This window comes from Xyrauchen texanus, chromosome 28 (genome assembly GCF_025860055.1).
Source record: "Xyrauchen texanus isolate HMW12.3.18 chromosome 28, RBS_HiC_50CHRs, whole genome shotgun sequence".
In the NCBI taxonomy this organism is placed as follows: Eukaryota; Metazoa; Chordata; class Actinopteri; order Cypriniformes; family Catostomidae; genus Xyrauchen; species Xyrauchen texanus.
The window spans coordinates 12,005,468-12,023,828 of record NC_068303.1 but is presented as its reverse complement, the minus strand read 5'-3'; the positions used below and the strand labels follow the sequence as shown (position 1 = coordinate 12,023,828).

General features: G+C 40.6%; 2 protein-coding genes across 2 annotated transcripts in view; both read right to left on the bottom strand.

Annotated features, from left to right (window-relative positions):
* Positions 1-239: 239 nt before the first annotated feature.
* On the bottom strand, positions 240-8,356 carry LOC127621802 (adhesion G protein-coupled receptor F5-like). The gene is made up of 14 exons (XM_052095533.1): positions 8,192-8,356; positions 7,974-8,074; positions 7,453-7,520; positions 7,209-7,345; positions 6,743-6,943; positions 5,859-6,065; positions 5,602-5,745; positions 4,397-4,572; positions 4,129-4,299; positions 2,313-3,677; positions 2,122-2,163; positions 1,810-1,869; positions 1,627-1,687; positions 240-1,523 (listed from the first exon to the last, which is right to left on the bottom strand). Exons 1-14 carry the CDS (start codon positions 8,238-8,240, stop codon positions 1,432-1,434), a joined length of 2,874 nt encoding a protein of 957 aa, XP_051951493.1. The 5' UTR covers positions 8,241-8,356; the 3' UTR covers positions 240-1,431.
* The window catches only part of LOC127621799 (fibrillin-2-like), a 31,583-nt gene continuing 21,548 nt past the window's right edge, over positions 8,327-18,361 (bottom strand). The window contains exon 41 of the mRNA XM_052095532.1: positions 8,327-8,588. Coding sequence (XP_051951492.1) covers positions 8,458-8,588 — 131 coding nt within the window. The 3' untranslated portion in view covers positions 8,327-8,457. The remainder of the gene's footprint in view (positions 8,589-18,361) is intronic.

The window sequence follows — 18,361 nt, the reverse complement described above, 5'->3', positions numbered from 1 at the left end:
CAATATGTTCTTCAATACCAGTTTAATATGTAGACTACTCTATGTGAGCTTTTTGTGTGATGGTGTTATTTGAAGAATATAAAGTTCATAGAAAGTGCAAAGATAAATGCTGCAACACAGCTACATTCTTTCACATATCTACGATATGACAGTAATTTAACATTTATGGTATGTGAAAATTAAAAATATAGATAATAAGGAATCATGGTAATCCAGTTGATACTGACAGCATACTGATGTGTTTGTTGACTCAATTTATTTGTTTTTTCAGCACAGCTCGTTTTATAGGTGTGTACATAACATAATCCCTTATTTACAGTATGAAAAAGAATTGATGGCTACACAGAATTAAAATAATTGTAATTTTTATGTATCCTATTGGAAAGTGTTTTGGTATTCATTCCAACACAGTAATTAAAAGAATAGTCCAGATTAAATACAGCTTTATTCTTGCTAATAGTGTATGGCATAATGGTGACCCAGAGAAATTTTGACTCATTCCCTCAGTTTCTAAAAAAAGAAAAATATGTAAAAAGTGCACTTATTGTACAATGGAAGACTATGGAGCAAGTGTACTAGAGGGATTAAAGCAGAAATGTGATGCTAGTATTTTTCATATGAATTATTGATAATATGAAATTGATATCTACATAATCTTTTTGTGCTGTTCCTGGATAAACTTCTGGTTATGTGGGTAGACTACGTAACTGTGAGTGAAATTTGCTTCATGTAAACAGTGCTTCATGAATTGTTACCTCTCATCCTTTTCTGATATTCTTGTATGAATATAATGTGAAATTTGCCTGGTTTTCATGCAAAAGGTGCAAATGCTACAACTAGTAACGCACAAGCTCAAAGAAATGTAAAAATGAATAAGATATTGTAGCATTAATACTGTAAGGACTTAAGATAATGGAAACATGATGTAGATTACCATTACTGTCAGACATTTGGAATTTTTCAGCTATACCAAAGGTTAAAATACAAGAGACTACAAAGCGAAAAGTCTACAATGTCATGTTTAAGAAAACTACTACCAAGTACACTATAAATGAAGAGGCATTCCATAATTGTTGAAATAGTAATATATTAAAAGTTAATGTGATTTTATTTGTATTTAAAAAATAAATCTAGACACCATAGATTAGTACAACAGAATAGATGTAATGACCAACTGAACAGCAAAGCCATATCTACTTAAAATAGCTAACAGAAAAGTGAATTTCAACAAAGCTGTGCAACTACTTTATACCCATTTTACTGATTTTTTGGTAGTGTGGCATTTTTAGAAAATGTATCAATGAAACATAAAATCTGCAGACAGATTATGACCCTATTTCTTTCAGAATTATAAGAAATCAGTGACCAAATGTGAAGTTTACATATATTTGCACTGGGAAAGAATTTTAATGTAGTTAATAAAGTTTTTGATTAAGCGCTCATAAAAGTATCTGAGGCACTGTAGTTGTTTGATGATGTAGCTTCTGATGAGGAAGCGCTGGCATCAGATATATTGTACACATCTGAAAATAAATATTTGCATGTTACTCAAAGTATTCTTGCCTGTTGTCAATAATGTTCGCACACTGAATGTATTTTGACTATATATAATTATCATTTACTTACATCTCCTCCTTATTCTATTAAAGAAACCCAGTCCACTTGATGATGGTCCTGCAGAAGTGCTCTGTAATTTAGAAATTTCAGATATAAATTAAGTACATTTATAATCTTACAACATAACTGTCAGAGTAAAAGCACATAGCACTAATATTGAGCTGATGGGTGAGGTGTTCTTTTGGCATTTACCCTGGTGCGGTTAGAGCTAAGGTTGCTTAGTGAAAGCTTTCCTGCCAGGGCCTCACGAATCTGCAACATTCAAAATGGTTTATAGCACAGTAAACATGTAGAAATGTGCTCAAAGCCTCTGATCATTTTTACAAGTCAGAAACCATATGCAACTTTTATTACGACAAGTAAATCACATATCAAATTTCGTAATATATCGTTTTTTTGTGTGTGTGAATAGGGTGTCTTAGCAGAGGCAAAGGAGTACAAATTATTGGGTTTGTTAAAACTAGAGCAGTTTTCAAAATGCAGATAACAATAATCAATTCATACCTTGCTGTCTAAAAGTGTCCCAAACACCAAAATGAAGAATCCCTGTAGAAGTGTTACAGATATACAAGGGAAATATTACTTGTAATACTGTTTAACTTCATATAAAATATTGGCAATATACAGTTTATTGTTTAATTTTTATGTTTGTATTGTTTCACAAATATTGCATGAGACAAAAGGTAGTACTGTACCTGCAGTGAATTTAGAATTGCAAACACCACATGAATGCCGAAGTCAGATGACACCATGGTTCCAATGCCAAATCCCCAAGTAAGACCAAAGATAGGAGTCAGAATGGCTACACATCTGGCAATGACCACTAAAGCATGTTTTTCATCTGGTTGAGTTGCGACACCAACTCCTCTCCTCAACATCTTATACAGAACCACAATTAAAACCAGAAGGTTGATGGCCACAATAGTCAAAGCCGGAACCACAAATGCCAGCAGGGCCTTAGATTCAAACCAGTTCAGCCAACATGCATTTGTCTTTGTAATATATTCTTTAGGTCCAGCTGTCGATGCAACAGTAATGACTGCTATGAGCAAAGGTGCACCATATCCTACTATGAAGGCGATGGCCATCATGTTGGCCCTTGACATTTGGGACAAGACCATGACAGTGCGGTAAAAGAGCAAAAGTGCTGAAATTAACATCCAAAAGAAAAGAGCCAGATAAAAAAAGTGCATGAAGAAAACGGCTGGACTGCAGCGACCCACTGAGGTAGGCTGCTCTTGTTCTGCAACTGCAGCTCCAATGATAAAACAGATGTCTGCAATCAGCAGAGACACAGCGATGTTGACTATGGAGACATGCCGCATGTAGGAGGTGTCATTTCTTGTTGTTGACTTCCATACAATAATCTCAATTATGAGACACAATATCAAGCTGGCCATTGAAATAGCTACACCAATGTAAGTTATATAGGACAGGTATTTATCAAGGTCTTTATCAGGCATAACTGAAAATGGTGACATCAGGATTGAAAAAGAGGTTGTGTGGTTGCATTCACATTTAACTTTGCCTGATTCATTCAAGGGTCTTACTTCACATCCAGTGGAATCCCATCCATCGAGAATAAAGTTCCAAAAGACACACTGAGGATTTCCCAGAGTCTCATCCGTAATGTCAAAGGTAAAAGAAATGTTGTTAATTGTTTGGTTAACCTTAATCACAACCACATCTCCATTGATGCGGTTGACATTTGATTGTGTGCTGTCATTATTAGTAGTATTTCGAGTAGGCAGGATATTGTCAAGGTTTGTGAAAAATATAATGGTTATGAGGGTTGGTTCAAGAACCGCTGGTATCTCAATATGGGTTGTTGAGTTTGGTAGTTGAGATAATTCATTGAATGAACCTTTAATTGTATTTCTATTCAACTGAATGGAGTTTTTAGAAATATTAAACGTGTCATTTGAGAGATTTTCACTTATAGTCTCAATAGCTCTCAGAAGTTCAATGCTGGTGTTTTCTGTCGTGTTGCCATTGGCCAAAGTTTGCCATGTATCTTTGGTATCATTTGATAGAAGGATGTCCACTGTTTTTAGAAAATTCTGGAAATTAAATAGAAAAATATGGTTTGTACAAAAGTATATTTAATCAGATGGGACAATTGAAATACAGTTATAATAATGTGATTAAAATGGCCACAATTTGATTATATAGCTAGATAATTAAATACATTTAATTATGAGAATATAATAAATATACTGTAAAATATTATATATAATATTAAATATTATATATAACTGTATAACTGTATTTATAATACAGTTATACAGTTAATTATAACTGTAATTATAAATTATTTACAGTTAATTATAACTGTTTGTTGCATCAATATAACTGAAGACTTTTGTAAAAAAAGATTAGCATTATATTTTTGCTATTTACTGAAAACACTACACAGTATGTTATTGGCTACATGTGAAAACATCAGTGGATACAACATGCACAAGCATAGAATACACATTAAATGTACAAAAAATACATGAAAAGACATACCTCCATCACAGGCTGACTAATGGTAATGTTTTGTGAAATATCAGCAATTTTGGAGAGCATGTCTACGATTGTTTGGACAGTCACTGTAGACTGTGTTATCTGGTTAATATTCTGCTCTGTAGCATTACTGAGGTCAGCCAAAAACACTGGAATATCATCCACAACCAAAAACTAAATTCACAATATGAAGAAACGAAATATTAGAAACATTCAAAATGTATAATTGATTGTTTATTTTTTTTTTATAATACTTGATCAAATAGTTTACCTTAGCTTTCTGTTCAAGTTCTTTGATTTTTTGAGGTACACAGTTCCGAGTAGGTGTCCAAATACCGGGCAACTCACATGTATAAGTTATGATGCCATCATTTCCGCTTTCACAAGGTCCATTCACAGTTGCACCATATAGTCCAAATCCAAGCGATTCATTTTTGCAATTAAATTCTGGAGTTGGTAAATATTTGATTAATTTTCAGAAAAAGAAACTTTAAGACATTCAGACATTAAACTTTCTACAATTTGAGAATTTACTGCAAATCAGTAACAGTAATGTTCTGATTAAAACCTTGCAAAGTATTTGCACACTAATGAAATGAAAGTCAAGATAAACTAATCCAAAACAATTGCATAACATTAACTTCTTCAACTCTGGGGCATTGTTGAACTGCTGCTTGCAATTTTATACATTTATACTATAGCAAATTTAAAAGCTGAAACGCAAGTAGCGCTGTTACGCGTTTTAGCCCTCACATATGTGCTCGTCAATAAAAACATTCAGTCTAAAACGATATTGCACCAACCCTATTGTTTCATCGAATATCTCAGCCTCTGATTGGACTAGAAGCTCAATCTCCCACTTATAATGACATAATATTTTATCATTAATAGTAGATAACATATATTTCAAATGTTTAGCATGCTTTTCCTGTTGGAACATATTTTGTTCTGGACATCTAAGATATAACATTGGATTATTCACACAAGCAAGAGCAGATATAATGGTAAGAGCAGATATAATGTTTTTGGCTACTTGGGGCTTACAGCTGCATTGATCAATGCATAAAGAGGCATTTGTATTTGATGTATTTCAGAAATCATTTTTCAATTTGTGATTCTTTTGAAAATCGTTCGAACTGTGGTATTTGGGCACAACATAGATGTGTAGAGTCATATTTCTTTTAGTCACTTTTTTATTCATGTTAATATTTCATCTTAATCACTTTAACACTAGATGCAGCTTCTTGGCGATGCAGATATTTTCAGGATTTATTTTGTTATTTTATGTAACATAAATGCAGAATTGATGGATATCTATGAACATTTCTGATTCTAAGCTTTCAAACGATACCCCATATGCCTGACTTATGTATACAGGTAATTGAACATTTTAAGGGAGAGGTTGTCCACAGTGTTAAAGAGGATAAAAAAGAAACTTGCTGCTGTATCTTGCAAGAATGAGAACTGAAGACTCACTTTCTGTGCTCGTCTTAACTGTGACACTCTTGCTGAAATAACTGTAGATACTTAGATCTGGCAGGTCCTTGAGACGGCAGGTAAATATTTTATCACTACAATCTTCCGTCTGGATTTTGTGGTCTAATGTGATACAGCCTGACTCTGATTGGATAAAATGAAAATACATTGGAGTGAATTACATTTATTGACTGTATGTGTATTATTTTTTTTACAGTAAATGATGACAGCTCAATCACTTTTATAAAATGTATCACCTATACTTGGAGTTTGCACTGTGCCATCCAGGACCCACTCAATTTTGTAGGCTACATCAATACAGCATCTCAGTTGTACAGGCATATTTTCACATGAAAAAGTGCGTTCTTTTTCCCCCACATTGATATTAGGGAGTGAGTCAATAGCAATGTGTTGCCACTGAATGTAAGGCATTGAATTCTTTTGTGTGGTGCATGAGTATCTACCTGCAATTGAAACAAATATAGACATAATACATTATTTTATAAAGCAATCAATACAATAAGGATTTGTAAATTGTGTTAATTTCCCATATGTGTAGCTTAATTTTGATGTAAGATTGATATAATTTTATGTGAATGTTGCTTTCATGATTACATCATGAAATTTTACACAAATTTTGATAAAAGGGAGATTTACAAAAAAAAAACAATGGAATAACTTCTCAAAGAGAATGTATACCCCTGACCTAGACAGATAGACAAATGTAGCATAATAATGCTAAATTATACATTAACTTTATCTATGATACAATTTTACAATAACCTGGTTCAGGGGCGGACTGGCCATCGGAAGAACCGGGACTTTTCCCGATGGGCTAGCCGTGAAACGGGACCGAACGGGCCACGATAAGCTGAAATGGGCCATCGCGTTATGCAGAACGGGCCACAAAATGGCGCCGCTATTTGGCGAAGTGGCAAATATTCAGCGATATTCAGAAAAGGACAGAGACCACCCCACAACAACATTTTGGCCAGTTTCTATGTAAAATCCCAAGGTGATTTCTCTTCCCAGTCCACCCCTGACCTGGTTTTTGAAACAGGACTCTTTAAGCTTCTATCAGTCATTTTGTCATGTAATAATATATCAAAGACAGCACAATGATAAATCACATGTGACTCACCACTATCACTTTGACTGGCAGATTTCACAATTAAAGTTTTACGGTCATTTGTTATGGTGTATTTTGTGCTGTTTATTGCAATAACGTCTTTATTCATTGTCCATATTATTTCTCCCTGAGCAGAGTCTGGAGGTACACAGTTCAGCACCATACTCTGTAGAGGATATATTTTCCCAGTGGTGGAGGACAGGGTTGTCTGTACTGAAAGTAAAAGCAATACAGCTTATATGACCTTTCTTATAATTATTAAGCAAACAGTGATACTGTCAAAATGTTAACAAGTGATACACTTGGTCGTAATAACAAGCAAATTATGCCTCTTTAAGAGGCAATAGACTGGCATATGAATAACTATAAAATGAAACCACAGGGAAAGAAAAACACACAAAAAGCAACAAGCTACATAAATAGTGTGATTGAGCTAAGAAATATGAATGTTTTTGGAATAAACACTGACTACACTTACCACTTTGAGAAAAAGAATCTCGATTTAATGGGATTCCTGAATCGTTGAGAATTTTGGTAATCTCTGTGTTTGCTGTTCCTAAATCAAGGATGTCGTTTGTTGAATTAATTGTGAACTCTGCAATAGTGCTACCAGCCCTGTGGAGAACACAAATGACACAACTGAGAAAACGCAATAATGGAATAAGAACTTTAAACCATTAATTTAGCACCTTTTGGGTGAAAGATTAGATTCTAGGCCATACCTGAATCTAGTGACTTTTGCTGAATCTTTAATGTAGGTAGGCACAGTAAGGAAGTAACTTTTGTCAATCTGTAAAAACAATACCCAGTGACTACATAAGAGCAGAAAATTTATTTTGCCTGCTTTACTGCAATTAAATAATGTACAGTACTGTATCTGATATTCATGCATTCAGTTAAGATATAATCAAATAGCCTGTGTTTACTGAGCATTTCTCTCCTCTATGTAAAGAGATGGGCATGCCTAAGAGTATGACATCAGGACAAAGATAAGTTATTTATCTTCTGTTATTTGAGAGGAAAATGTGATATATCCACAGGAACATTTTCTTGTTTGGGCAAACAGTCTTATTGGCTTTATCATGTGTATGGGTTTCATATGTTAACAAAAAAAAAAACAGAATGGTTTTATGGCTACACTTCACATTTACATTTTTTTATTTAACTTAAATCTTTAAAAAAAAATCTTCTTTTCCCAAAATTAAATTACACAATCAATATATTTAATATACAAAATACTCACTGCTGATTCAATTATTTTCGCATACTTTTGGTACTTCTCGGCAGAAGGGTTGGTGAGAGTGATATCAAAATCTTCTATTAGTCTCATTAACATAGTAATGACTGTAAAAAAAGTGCATTATAGCAAGAGATTTACACAACAATCCTCAATAATAATACTAAACACCATCATAAAGTTCATCACACACATCTATTTATCCTTGTTTTTACAATACATACCTGCTGGCACTTTAGGGTTAATACAATTTTTGAGCAAAATCCAAAACATGCAAACAAACAAGAAATTATAATCAATATACAACTGAAAGCAAAAAATACATTTTATACATTCATTTTATCAGTATAATGTATTCAACATGATGAATCCATCCATCAAATCAAAGTTTAAAAACAATAATAATAATAACATTTCACTTCACTATGCAATTGGGAAAATGTGACTGATAAAGTTTTTTTCACAGTATCATAAGTAAAGGCAACAATCCTCAATATAACACTTGTGCAGTATACATGCCTTTTGTTACTGTTGTAATAGTTGGTGGTGAAGTTGTAGTCGGTTTTTCAGGAGTTGCAGGTTTTATTGTGATTATTGTAGTTGGTGTTGCTGATGGTGATACTGTTGGCAATGAAGAATATTTGCAAAAACCCAAACAACAATCATTCAAAACAATTCAATAAATACTTTTTATGAATATTTAAAATTGATGTTATTTATTTTAATGAACTGGACTAACACAAAAATCTAATTTAGGCTTCAAAACTGACATGATTGGTATACAAATGTCAACACTAATAAATGTAAATTACTGCTTCATTACATGTGCTTTTTTTTTTTGCTCCTCTTTTTTCCCCCTTCTTAAACAACTTGCACATAATTACCCTTCTGCTGCCCCCACACATGACATTGTTTGCAACATAAGTTAACAGAGCCGGCCCTGCATAATAAGCGACCGAAGCGGCTGCATAAGTGCCCTGCGGCCAACATGGGCCCCCCAATGATGGGTTCAGTATAGCCATATAATTATTTGCAATGGATGTAAATAGCACTGAGCACACAGCCCAGCTATATTTACGCCAGTACTCAGATGGAACCTATCAAAACTATGAAAAATATTCCAGAAGCTATGAAGAAAAGAAATGTAGAGGTAAGTATGTTTATTTGACCACCCACATCCTGAGATCTGATGTGGTGACAATGGTAAGGCAGATGTACAGTTGCGTCAGTGATCCGGGTTCAATTCCTCTTTTGCCCTGGCTCTTTTAGCCATTTTCCCCTTATCGATCTATGTAAGCGAAGACAGAAAGTGGCTGTACATGCCATCAGAATGTAATTTATTTGAAATAAAATGTAACACAAAAGGTGTAAATAAAGTTTATACGGGGGGTGTGAGTAAATGCGGACTGAAAGTAAATGCGGTGTACTCGTGATCGGGAGGCTCACTAAATGTTGGGCAGTGCAGAGAAGGGGCATGGACAGGTGCACGCACAGCTTTCTGTGGTTGGTGGCTTTTCCCAGGGGCTCGGCATCGCATGCCCCGGCTGAAAGTAAGGGTCATGTTTGCGACTCGGTTACCCGGTTCCTGGATCTGAAGAGAACACTCTTAAGCCGCACTTTGCATTTAAAGACAGCAGTGACGAGGTACCATTACTGCCAGCAATGTAGTTAAGTTCAGTCACAATACTACATACACTCAGTATGATGTTAGATTATATACTGTTTTATCACACACCAGGGTGCAAATAGCATATTCCACTATTAACAATTAGTGTAAATACTAGGGGTGTGACCATACACATAGCTCACGAGACGAGACTATACACGATACTGGGTTCACAAGAACGAGATGATATTTTAACATTATATATATGACTGGTCTTTTATTCGACTTAGGGATGTGTGTTACCACTATTTTCTTTTCGATCTGATACCAAGTACTTTTAGGCCAGAATTTTAACGAATTCTTTGGATAAAATTTGTATCTTAAATTATTACTTACATTTATTTAATATTTATAGGCCTATAGGTTGTATAAGCCACATTTAAAACCTCAAAATTAACAATAGATGTTATTATATTTCTACTATTACTAAAACCAAGTTAAAATATGGATACTACAGTAATGCTGTAGCAAAACCATGGTTAATTGTATCAAAAATTTGGTTACTGCCAAAATAAATAAATAAAACATGGTCACTACAGTCATGGTTACTAGACATGTTTAATATAATATTACTACATTAAATCCATGGGTAGTTTTCATGAGGGTATCATTTATTAATGAGGATTAAAGATCATTATCAATGTTTTAACACCTCTGAATTTAAATAAGCCTGTAAAAATGGTCACACAAGCCCATTATGCTGTTTTCTGTCATTACCTCAGGAAAGCACTGTTCCCTCTTTGAAAGAGCGCTATGACTGAATGGGTGAGCACTGTCTGCTGGTGTATTTTAGCATTTCTGCGCGTCAAGATGAGCGGAAGAAAAAATAGTTCAATGATAGGAATGAATGCAACAATTTGCTCATATAATTATTCTTTTCCACTTCGAAGCTTATGAGATACATTAATATTCATGTTATTGTAACTGGTCCTGCTTGCCCCACTCCAAACGGGACTCGAACCGGCGTTTCCGGCGTGGGAGGAAGATGCGCTAGGAGGCTAAAGGCTACAGCCTCTAGCGTCAGTTGCTAGTGCACCTCTTGAGGTTAGGAGAGTGAGGTTTACACACTGCACAGCTATCTACCAGCTGGCTCCCGTTACACTCACCCCCCTAAACCTCACTCCCATCTGGGTCACGGCACCATTGTAACTGGCCCTGGTCGCCCCACTCCGAGCGGGACTCAAACAGCATCTCCGGCGTGGGAGGCGGGTGCGCTAACAAGGAGGCTAAAGGTTACAGCCTCTAGCGTCAGTCACTAGTGCACCTATTGAGGTCAGGAGAGTGAGGTTTACACACTGTACAGCTATCTACCAGCTGGCTATCTAAATAATAATATCACTAGTTAAAAAAAAACCTTCAGAATCTACATTTTTATGTGAGAATCGATATTCTTGAAACCACATCAATATTGGAAGTATCGATAATTTAGTATCGGTCCGCCCATCCCTAATTTGACTGAAAGTCACAATGCAGGTGCATTTTGAAATGTTTTAACTAATCATCTTGTAATTAATGTCACTTCAGTTCTACTTTCTGAGTATGAATTATCATATGTAGTAGAAGACTGCATGCAGTATGCTAGCACTGTAAAAGATTCTGCCACAAATTCAACTGACTAGCTTCTCTCTTGTATGATTTCTTCAGACCTGGTGGATTTTAGTTGAGAGCTGTGGTGGTTCAGGTGTCTTTGCACAGTGCTTTTGTTAGCCACGGTGTACAGCAATATGTTCTTACAGTACTTACATATTGTTTGTGTCTTGTCACATTCTCAGCTGTTTATTGTATTGTGTTCCACCAGGTACCCAAAATGATGCCACAGAAACAATTTAAATGTGGCAGGGGCATCTTCTATTCTAATTTCACCCTCAAATTCCATCATGCTGATATAGCGAGACAGCTTTTCACCTCGACGAGAAATATTGTCACGTTATAATATCACAAGATCCCGTGCCTAGTAAATATCCTCTGCTGTACCATACCTTAATTTGGTAAGTTAATTCTTTCTTATCGATTTGCACAGAATTTCATTAAATATATTTATTAATTTGCAATATGTGTGTTTGGTTTAAAAAAAGATGTTCTTTCTGTTTTGTACTCTGACGTAGATATTCCTGTGCTACAAATAGCTGATACAGTTAATAGTTATGCATTTTTAAACTTTATGCTTTTAAATAAATAGACCTGTTTATTTGCACAATTTAAACTTGCTTAGTGTAAAATAGCTCAAGGATGGGCAAGGAGGAGGCGAGAACCGGCTTGTCAATATAAATGATAATTTAATGAAAACTTAAACCAAAACACATAAACAAACACACGCGACGGACATGCCCATAATTCTCTCTCTCTCGAACCATCGTCACCGGCCGCCTTTATCCCTCGCGCCTCATCAGGCCGATTGGGGACCGGGCGCGCGATATTCTGATCGGCCGCGCCCCCCCTCCGCTCCACACTCCTCCCGGCGTTATCTCAGGCCGGGGTGCCACCGGCATGACGTACACCCCCCCCCCCCCATCCCTGGGGCGGGGTGTATCTTGCGTCCTGCGTGGTCATCCCCGCCTTCCTCACCCTGGGAGGAGAGGAGGGAGAAAAAAAAAACAAACAACAAAATAGGCGAGGGAAAAGGCCAACACGGTGCGAAAGGGAGAGAGAGAGGAGAGAGAGAAAAACTCACTCACCGGTTCTCCGATGTACCGTCGCGTGGTCCTCGAACACTCCTCCACACTCAGGCGGACGACAGCCGCTCCAACCCCGGGCAAACCGGTGACACCTTCGACCCCCAGCGGGCAGAACGCGCCTCCGCTTTTCTGGCGGCAAATGGGGACACTCCTCCGCCCCTGGCAGCAGCTCTACCGCTCCGGGCGGTCAGAGAGATTATTCCCTCCTCCCCTCGCGGACGGCGGTCTCCCTCGACCCCTCCGCGTCTCGGGGGACGGCAGGGCACTCCTCCGCCCCCGGCAGCGGCTCCCTCGCTCCAGGCAGTCGGGTTATCCAGTCCCCATTTGCCCCGCGGACGACGGCCGTTCCCCGCATCCGGGCGGTCGGGCTACTCCGTCACCCGGAAGATGGCAGCGGCGCTCCCCAGGGTGGACGGCAGTGTCGAGGACTCTGCGACGGGCATCCCTCCTCCTTCCCGGCTTTCGGCACCAATGTAAAATAGCTCAAGGATGGGCAAGGAGGAGGCGAGAACCGGCTTGTCAATATAAATGATAATTTAATGAAAACTTAAACCAAAACACATAAACAAACACACACGACGGACATGCCCATAATTCTCTCTCTCTCGAACCATCGTCACCGGCCGCCTTTATCCCTCGCGCGCCTCATCAGGCCGATTGGGGACCGGGCGCGCGATATTCTGATCGGCCGCGCCCCCCCCTCCGCTCCACACTTAGATATTGATGTTAAGTGTGTTTGGATAGGTGTACTTGTCGGTAGGGGGGGCCCCTTTTTGAAAATCTGCTTAGGGCCCCCAAAATGCTAGCGCAGGTCCTGTAAGTTAATATTGCTTGAAAATGCAGATTGTGTGGTTATTAACCCCAAGCAATGGCATGCAGAAAAGTATGTAAAACTTCTATCATGTATCACTAAAAACTCTTAATAAAAAAGGTTTGATTATATAAAGAGGTGAAGACAGTGTGCACCTCTACATGTATTGATACTGATGGTGAGACTTGAGTTTGTTGCCATGAATCCCACCAAACATGAGCAATTGTAACCTCCAATTACATTTGTGCAGTTGGAATTTGGACCACACACAGAGGCACTGAACATACATTCATCCCCATCTTTGTAAAAATAAACAAAATTATTTTGAAAAAGTGGTCATTTAATTTGTAATAAACCTAAAGATATAGAATACAGCTGGTATCCCACAACATTTATCTACATAAAAAAAGGACAACAGAAAATAAGAAAAGAAAAACTTAGATACTGAAAAAAACAATTATCAGACAAAATAGGGTGGTAAAACTATTTTATATATAAACAAAAGTTGTATTTAAATAGTATTTCAGACCTAATCTCACAACTCAAAATGCACATACAAAAATATAATTATTTGGTACACCGAATAAAGAATCGCAAGACTAAACAGACTAAATAAAGTAAATTTTCCCTGTAATCATAATTTACTTCACATTCTATCAACACTCACCAACCTGTTTCATGTCATATGTATTAGATTAGATTTATGTTTAGAAAAGCAATAAAGTTTGTCTGTATTCCAAGATAATTTGACTGTGGTATATTTTGATATATCTCATCCCTTTTTTGAAAAGATTTTCAAAGCTGCACCTAAATATGTGTGATATTATTTTCAATAAGCCATGAGAATAATATTACTCCAATAAGTGAAATAATCATAATTCCTTTATCAAAGCTAATTCCTTACAGTAGAAATTGTGAGTGGATACAACGAGATGTTGTATTATGATTTAAATGGTGGAGAATTTTATTCAAACAAAAAATCTAGGTATTTGGCATTTATTTAATTTATAATGGTTGTCGAACGCGACAAATACCATAATAAATTTCCTTACATAATAATGTAGAATAAGGACAGTTTAATTGAATTCCTAGCTCACACATACTGTTTCCTTACAAATAATGGTGGGGTATGCAACAATTTAACCCATACCATGTACATCTATGTTAACTAAAAATCCTACAGTGTTTTCTAGATGTTCTCTATTTTATTGATAGACATTGGTTGTGATGTCATGGTCATCAGATGTGTTGATTGGTCATGACATATTTATTTGGTTTAATTTGGTGCTGTCGCACTCTGTTTATATATGCCTGATGAAGGTCAAGTCACCGAATCGTTGCTTAATACATTTAGATTAATACTTAATACTTTTTTGCTAGCCAGGATAGTGTAGTATTTTTTAATTTCGTTGACTTTACGGAAGCTTGTGTAAAATGCACCTAATAATTGCTTCTCAGGTGTGCGAGTATAGCCGTTTATTGATAGCATTCCAGCACTTAAAAAAAAAAAAAAAAAAAACCTAGGATTGTTAGACAGGTGTGATATTTAATTGCATCAGATTAGTGATATCTGAGAGTTAATAGGGACATTTTCTGCATGTCATTACATTCAAAAAATCACTTTAAAAAAAGCACATTTAAGGACCTATTTTGAATGAGAAGCCAAAAACAGATTAAATTCAAACTATTATTTAAATATTATGTAAAAAATAAAAAATAATATAAAACCCTACCGAAGCGTGGGTTCCGTTGTAATTGTAACAGTAGGCGTTTGGCCCGCATACTGATGGTGGGTCAAGACTTTCATAAATATCTTACATAAAATAATTGGTCAAATGAAAGGTTACAGTTGTCACAATAAAAACATTCAGTGTGATCTCATGTTTTCCCCTTCTGTCGCTCTCTCCACGTTGTGTCGGAGAAGCGACACTCGGGGTCTCTCTTGAGCGCCGATATTCACCTCTGACCTATTGAAAAGGGCCAATGAGAGTTGGCAGTCAGTATTTGCATACCCGGCCCCCGCATACGGGTATTTAAGCGGGGCAAATACGGAAGTTTAGTCAGAAAATTTCTTCGGAGCCGATGGTCTGTTTGCAGTCTGCTGCGAGAATACACACCCTGAACTCCTGTATCTCTGACGATCTGCTTGCTGTTGGATTTGATGGCGCACAACAGCGGCTTTCTCTTCTCATTGCACGGCGTGCATTGTTGCCCCTGAGCACTTCGACAGCGCAGACACACACACACACACACACACACACACACACACACACACACACACACACACACACACACACACACACTGTGTACTAAAATAGTGATTTCCTGTAAAAGAGCAAATTTCTCTAAAAGAGCAAACACAGCGGCGTTGAACGTCCTTTTAAGGACGCGTCTTTTTCAAGATGCCTTTCTGCCCCTGTGTCGTTCCTGGATGCGGTAGAAGTCTCTCCGCTTCAGACGGCCACAGGCGCTGTCTCGTGTGTTTGGGCCGTGATCACACCGAGGCGGCGTTTGTGGATGGTTCATGTTCTCGCAGTGAGAACCATGACCACGTTGCGGTCGCGGCTCGCTTTCAATAGAAAGCAAGCCACCCCAGCCGCACCCCGCATTGCTCCTTCTTCCCACGGGATTGAGGACGATGCGGTTTGTACTGGGGGCGATTTGGGGGCGGCAGCGGGTGCGGTTTCGCCGGGTAGCCCCCCGCGAACCTCCCGTTCCCGACACGCTTCGCTGGTCCCCGTCAAGTTCAGCGGCGATAGCGGCTCGCCTCCGCGCCTGGCCGTCTATCCTCCCGAGTCCGAAGCAGATGAGCTCGCCGCTGCATCGGAGAGTCGCGGTGTCTGATGCCGAGGACTCCCTGGACTGCCGCCGGGCCAGCAGGCCCAGGCTGAGGCCGACGCTCAGATGTTCGACATGCTTTCCCGGGCCGCCGTGAGAGTGGGGTTGGATTGGAACCCTCCGTCCTCCCCACAGCCTTCACGGTTGGATGATTGGTTCCTGGGGGCAGCGCGCTGTTCGCGGCCTCGCATCCCCCCGGTCCCGTTTTTCCCAGAGGTGCACGATGAGCTGACGTCTACGTGGAGAGCCCCGTTCTCCGCTCGTCTAGGTGCCACCCACTCCACTCTCTCCACCCTCGACGGCGGAGAGCGCCACGGATACGAGGCGATTCCCCAGGTCGATAGGGCAGCTGCGCACCATCTATGCCCCGGTAGCCCTACCTCCTGGCGTGGTCGCCCCGTACTCCCATCCAAGCCCTGTAGGACAACATCCTCGCTCAACGCGAGAGCCTACAGTGCGGCTAGAGGCACTGCCTCCGCCCTGCATGCGATGGCCCTCCTGCAAGTCCACCAGGCCAAAGCTCTCAGAAGCATGCACGGGGTGGACCTGATCCTGATGTGCTGCAGGAACTGCGCTCAGCGACCGACCTCGCCCTGAGAGCGACGAAGGCCACAGCGCAGGCACTCGGACAGACGATGGCCACCCTAGTGGTCCAGGAACGCCATCTTTGGCTCAATCTGGTCGAGATGCGTGAGGCTGACAAGAACCGCTTCCTGGACGCACCTGTCTCCCAGATTGGATTGGATGAAGAAGCAGACGGAGGCCATCTCCCATATCATGCCCCGCCGCAGACCTGCCGCTACGGGCCCTGCCCCGTCTGCCCGCCGAGGGTGTCCCCCTGCAAAGAAACCAGCTCCTGCTCTGCCTCAACCCGGGCCCAGCTCTCAGCCCCAGCATCGAGAATCCCGCAGGCGGCGCACGCCCCCTGTCTCACGAACCCCCTCCAGGACCCAGAAGGCTCCCAAGCGTTCCTGAGACAGCCGACCCAGAGCCCAAGACATTAGCTCCGGAGGTGGTAAGACCGCTCCGTCCCCTGGTGGAGGGCCGGGAGGAGAATCCTTTGTTTTTTCATTTGCCACACCCCCTGACGGGGGCTGTGGTACCCACATTCTCAATAAAAGAGCTATTTCCTTTGCCTCTGGGTCACCTGGCCCGCAAATGCCGTACTCACGGCAATCTGCTTTCAGATTATGACAGATCCCGCCTTACGCCTGCCTACGACTGCCCCCCGGCCGGCTGGTTCTGATGAGCCCAGAGGACGCCAGCAGACCTCCTCCTCAGTCATGAACCCGCCCCCTGCCGGGTGCGCGGAGCAAGGTAAGTGCTTTGAGTCTATTCTCAGTACCCCAGCCTCAGGCCGCAACAAAGCCGCCCGACGCTGCATTACCTGTTCCGCCCCGCTGCGAGGCCCCGCCGGGTATGTCCAAAATACTCGTCCCCTTGGTGCCCCTAGCGCAGAGCTGGGAAGCGTGATTTTCGCTTCCCAACACATCACGCTGGCTGCACCGGACCATTCGACTCGGTTACGCAATCAGTTTGCCCGGCTCCTGCCCCCCTTCAGGGGCGTCCGCTTTTCCGCAGTACACGCCGAGCATGCCAGTTCCCTGCGCACGGAAATCGCGACCCTCTTAGCCAAGGGCGCGGTAGAGCCTGTCCCTCCAACCGAAATGAGGAAGGGTTTCTACAGCCCTTACGTCATTGTACCCAAGAAAGGCGGCGGCTTACGACCAATCCTGGACCTGCTAGTTTTCAATCGGGCCTTGTTAAAACTCCCGTTCAAAATGCTCACGCAGAGAAATATTCTGGCTGGCGTTCAGCATCTAGATTGGTTCGCAGCGGTAGACCTGAAGGACGCGTACTTCCACGTCTCAATTCTGCCACGACACCGACCCTTACGGTTCGCATTCGACGGCCAGGCGTTTCAGTACAAAGTCCTCCCCTTCGGCCTGTCTCTGTCCCCTCGCGTCTTCACGAAGGTCGCAGAGGCGGCTCTTGCCCCGCTACGAGTAGCCGGCATCCGCATTCTCAACTAACTCGACGACTGGCTTATCTTAGCACACTCTCGAGAGTTACTATGCAAGCTCACTCCGGTTCAGAGCATCTCTTTTCTCGGGCTGGAGTTAGACTCAGTCTCAATGACAGCACGTCTCATGAGCGAGTTGTGTGCTCAGTTGGTGCTGGACTGCCTCGCTTCCTTCAAGCCAGGCACAGTGGTCCCCCTAAAACTTTTCCAGAGGCTCCTGGGGCATATGGCGTCCTCCGCGGCGGTCGCGCCGCTGGGGTTGATGCATATGAGACCACTCCAGCACTGGCTCCAGACTCGAGTCCTGAGACAAGCATGGCACCACGGCACGCATCGGGTAAGGATCACCTCCGCCTGCCTCAAAACACTCCGACCCTGGAC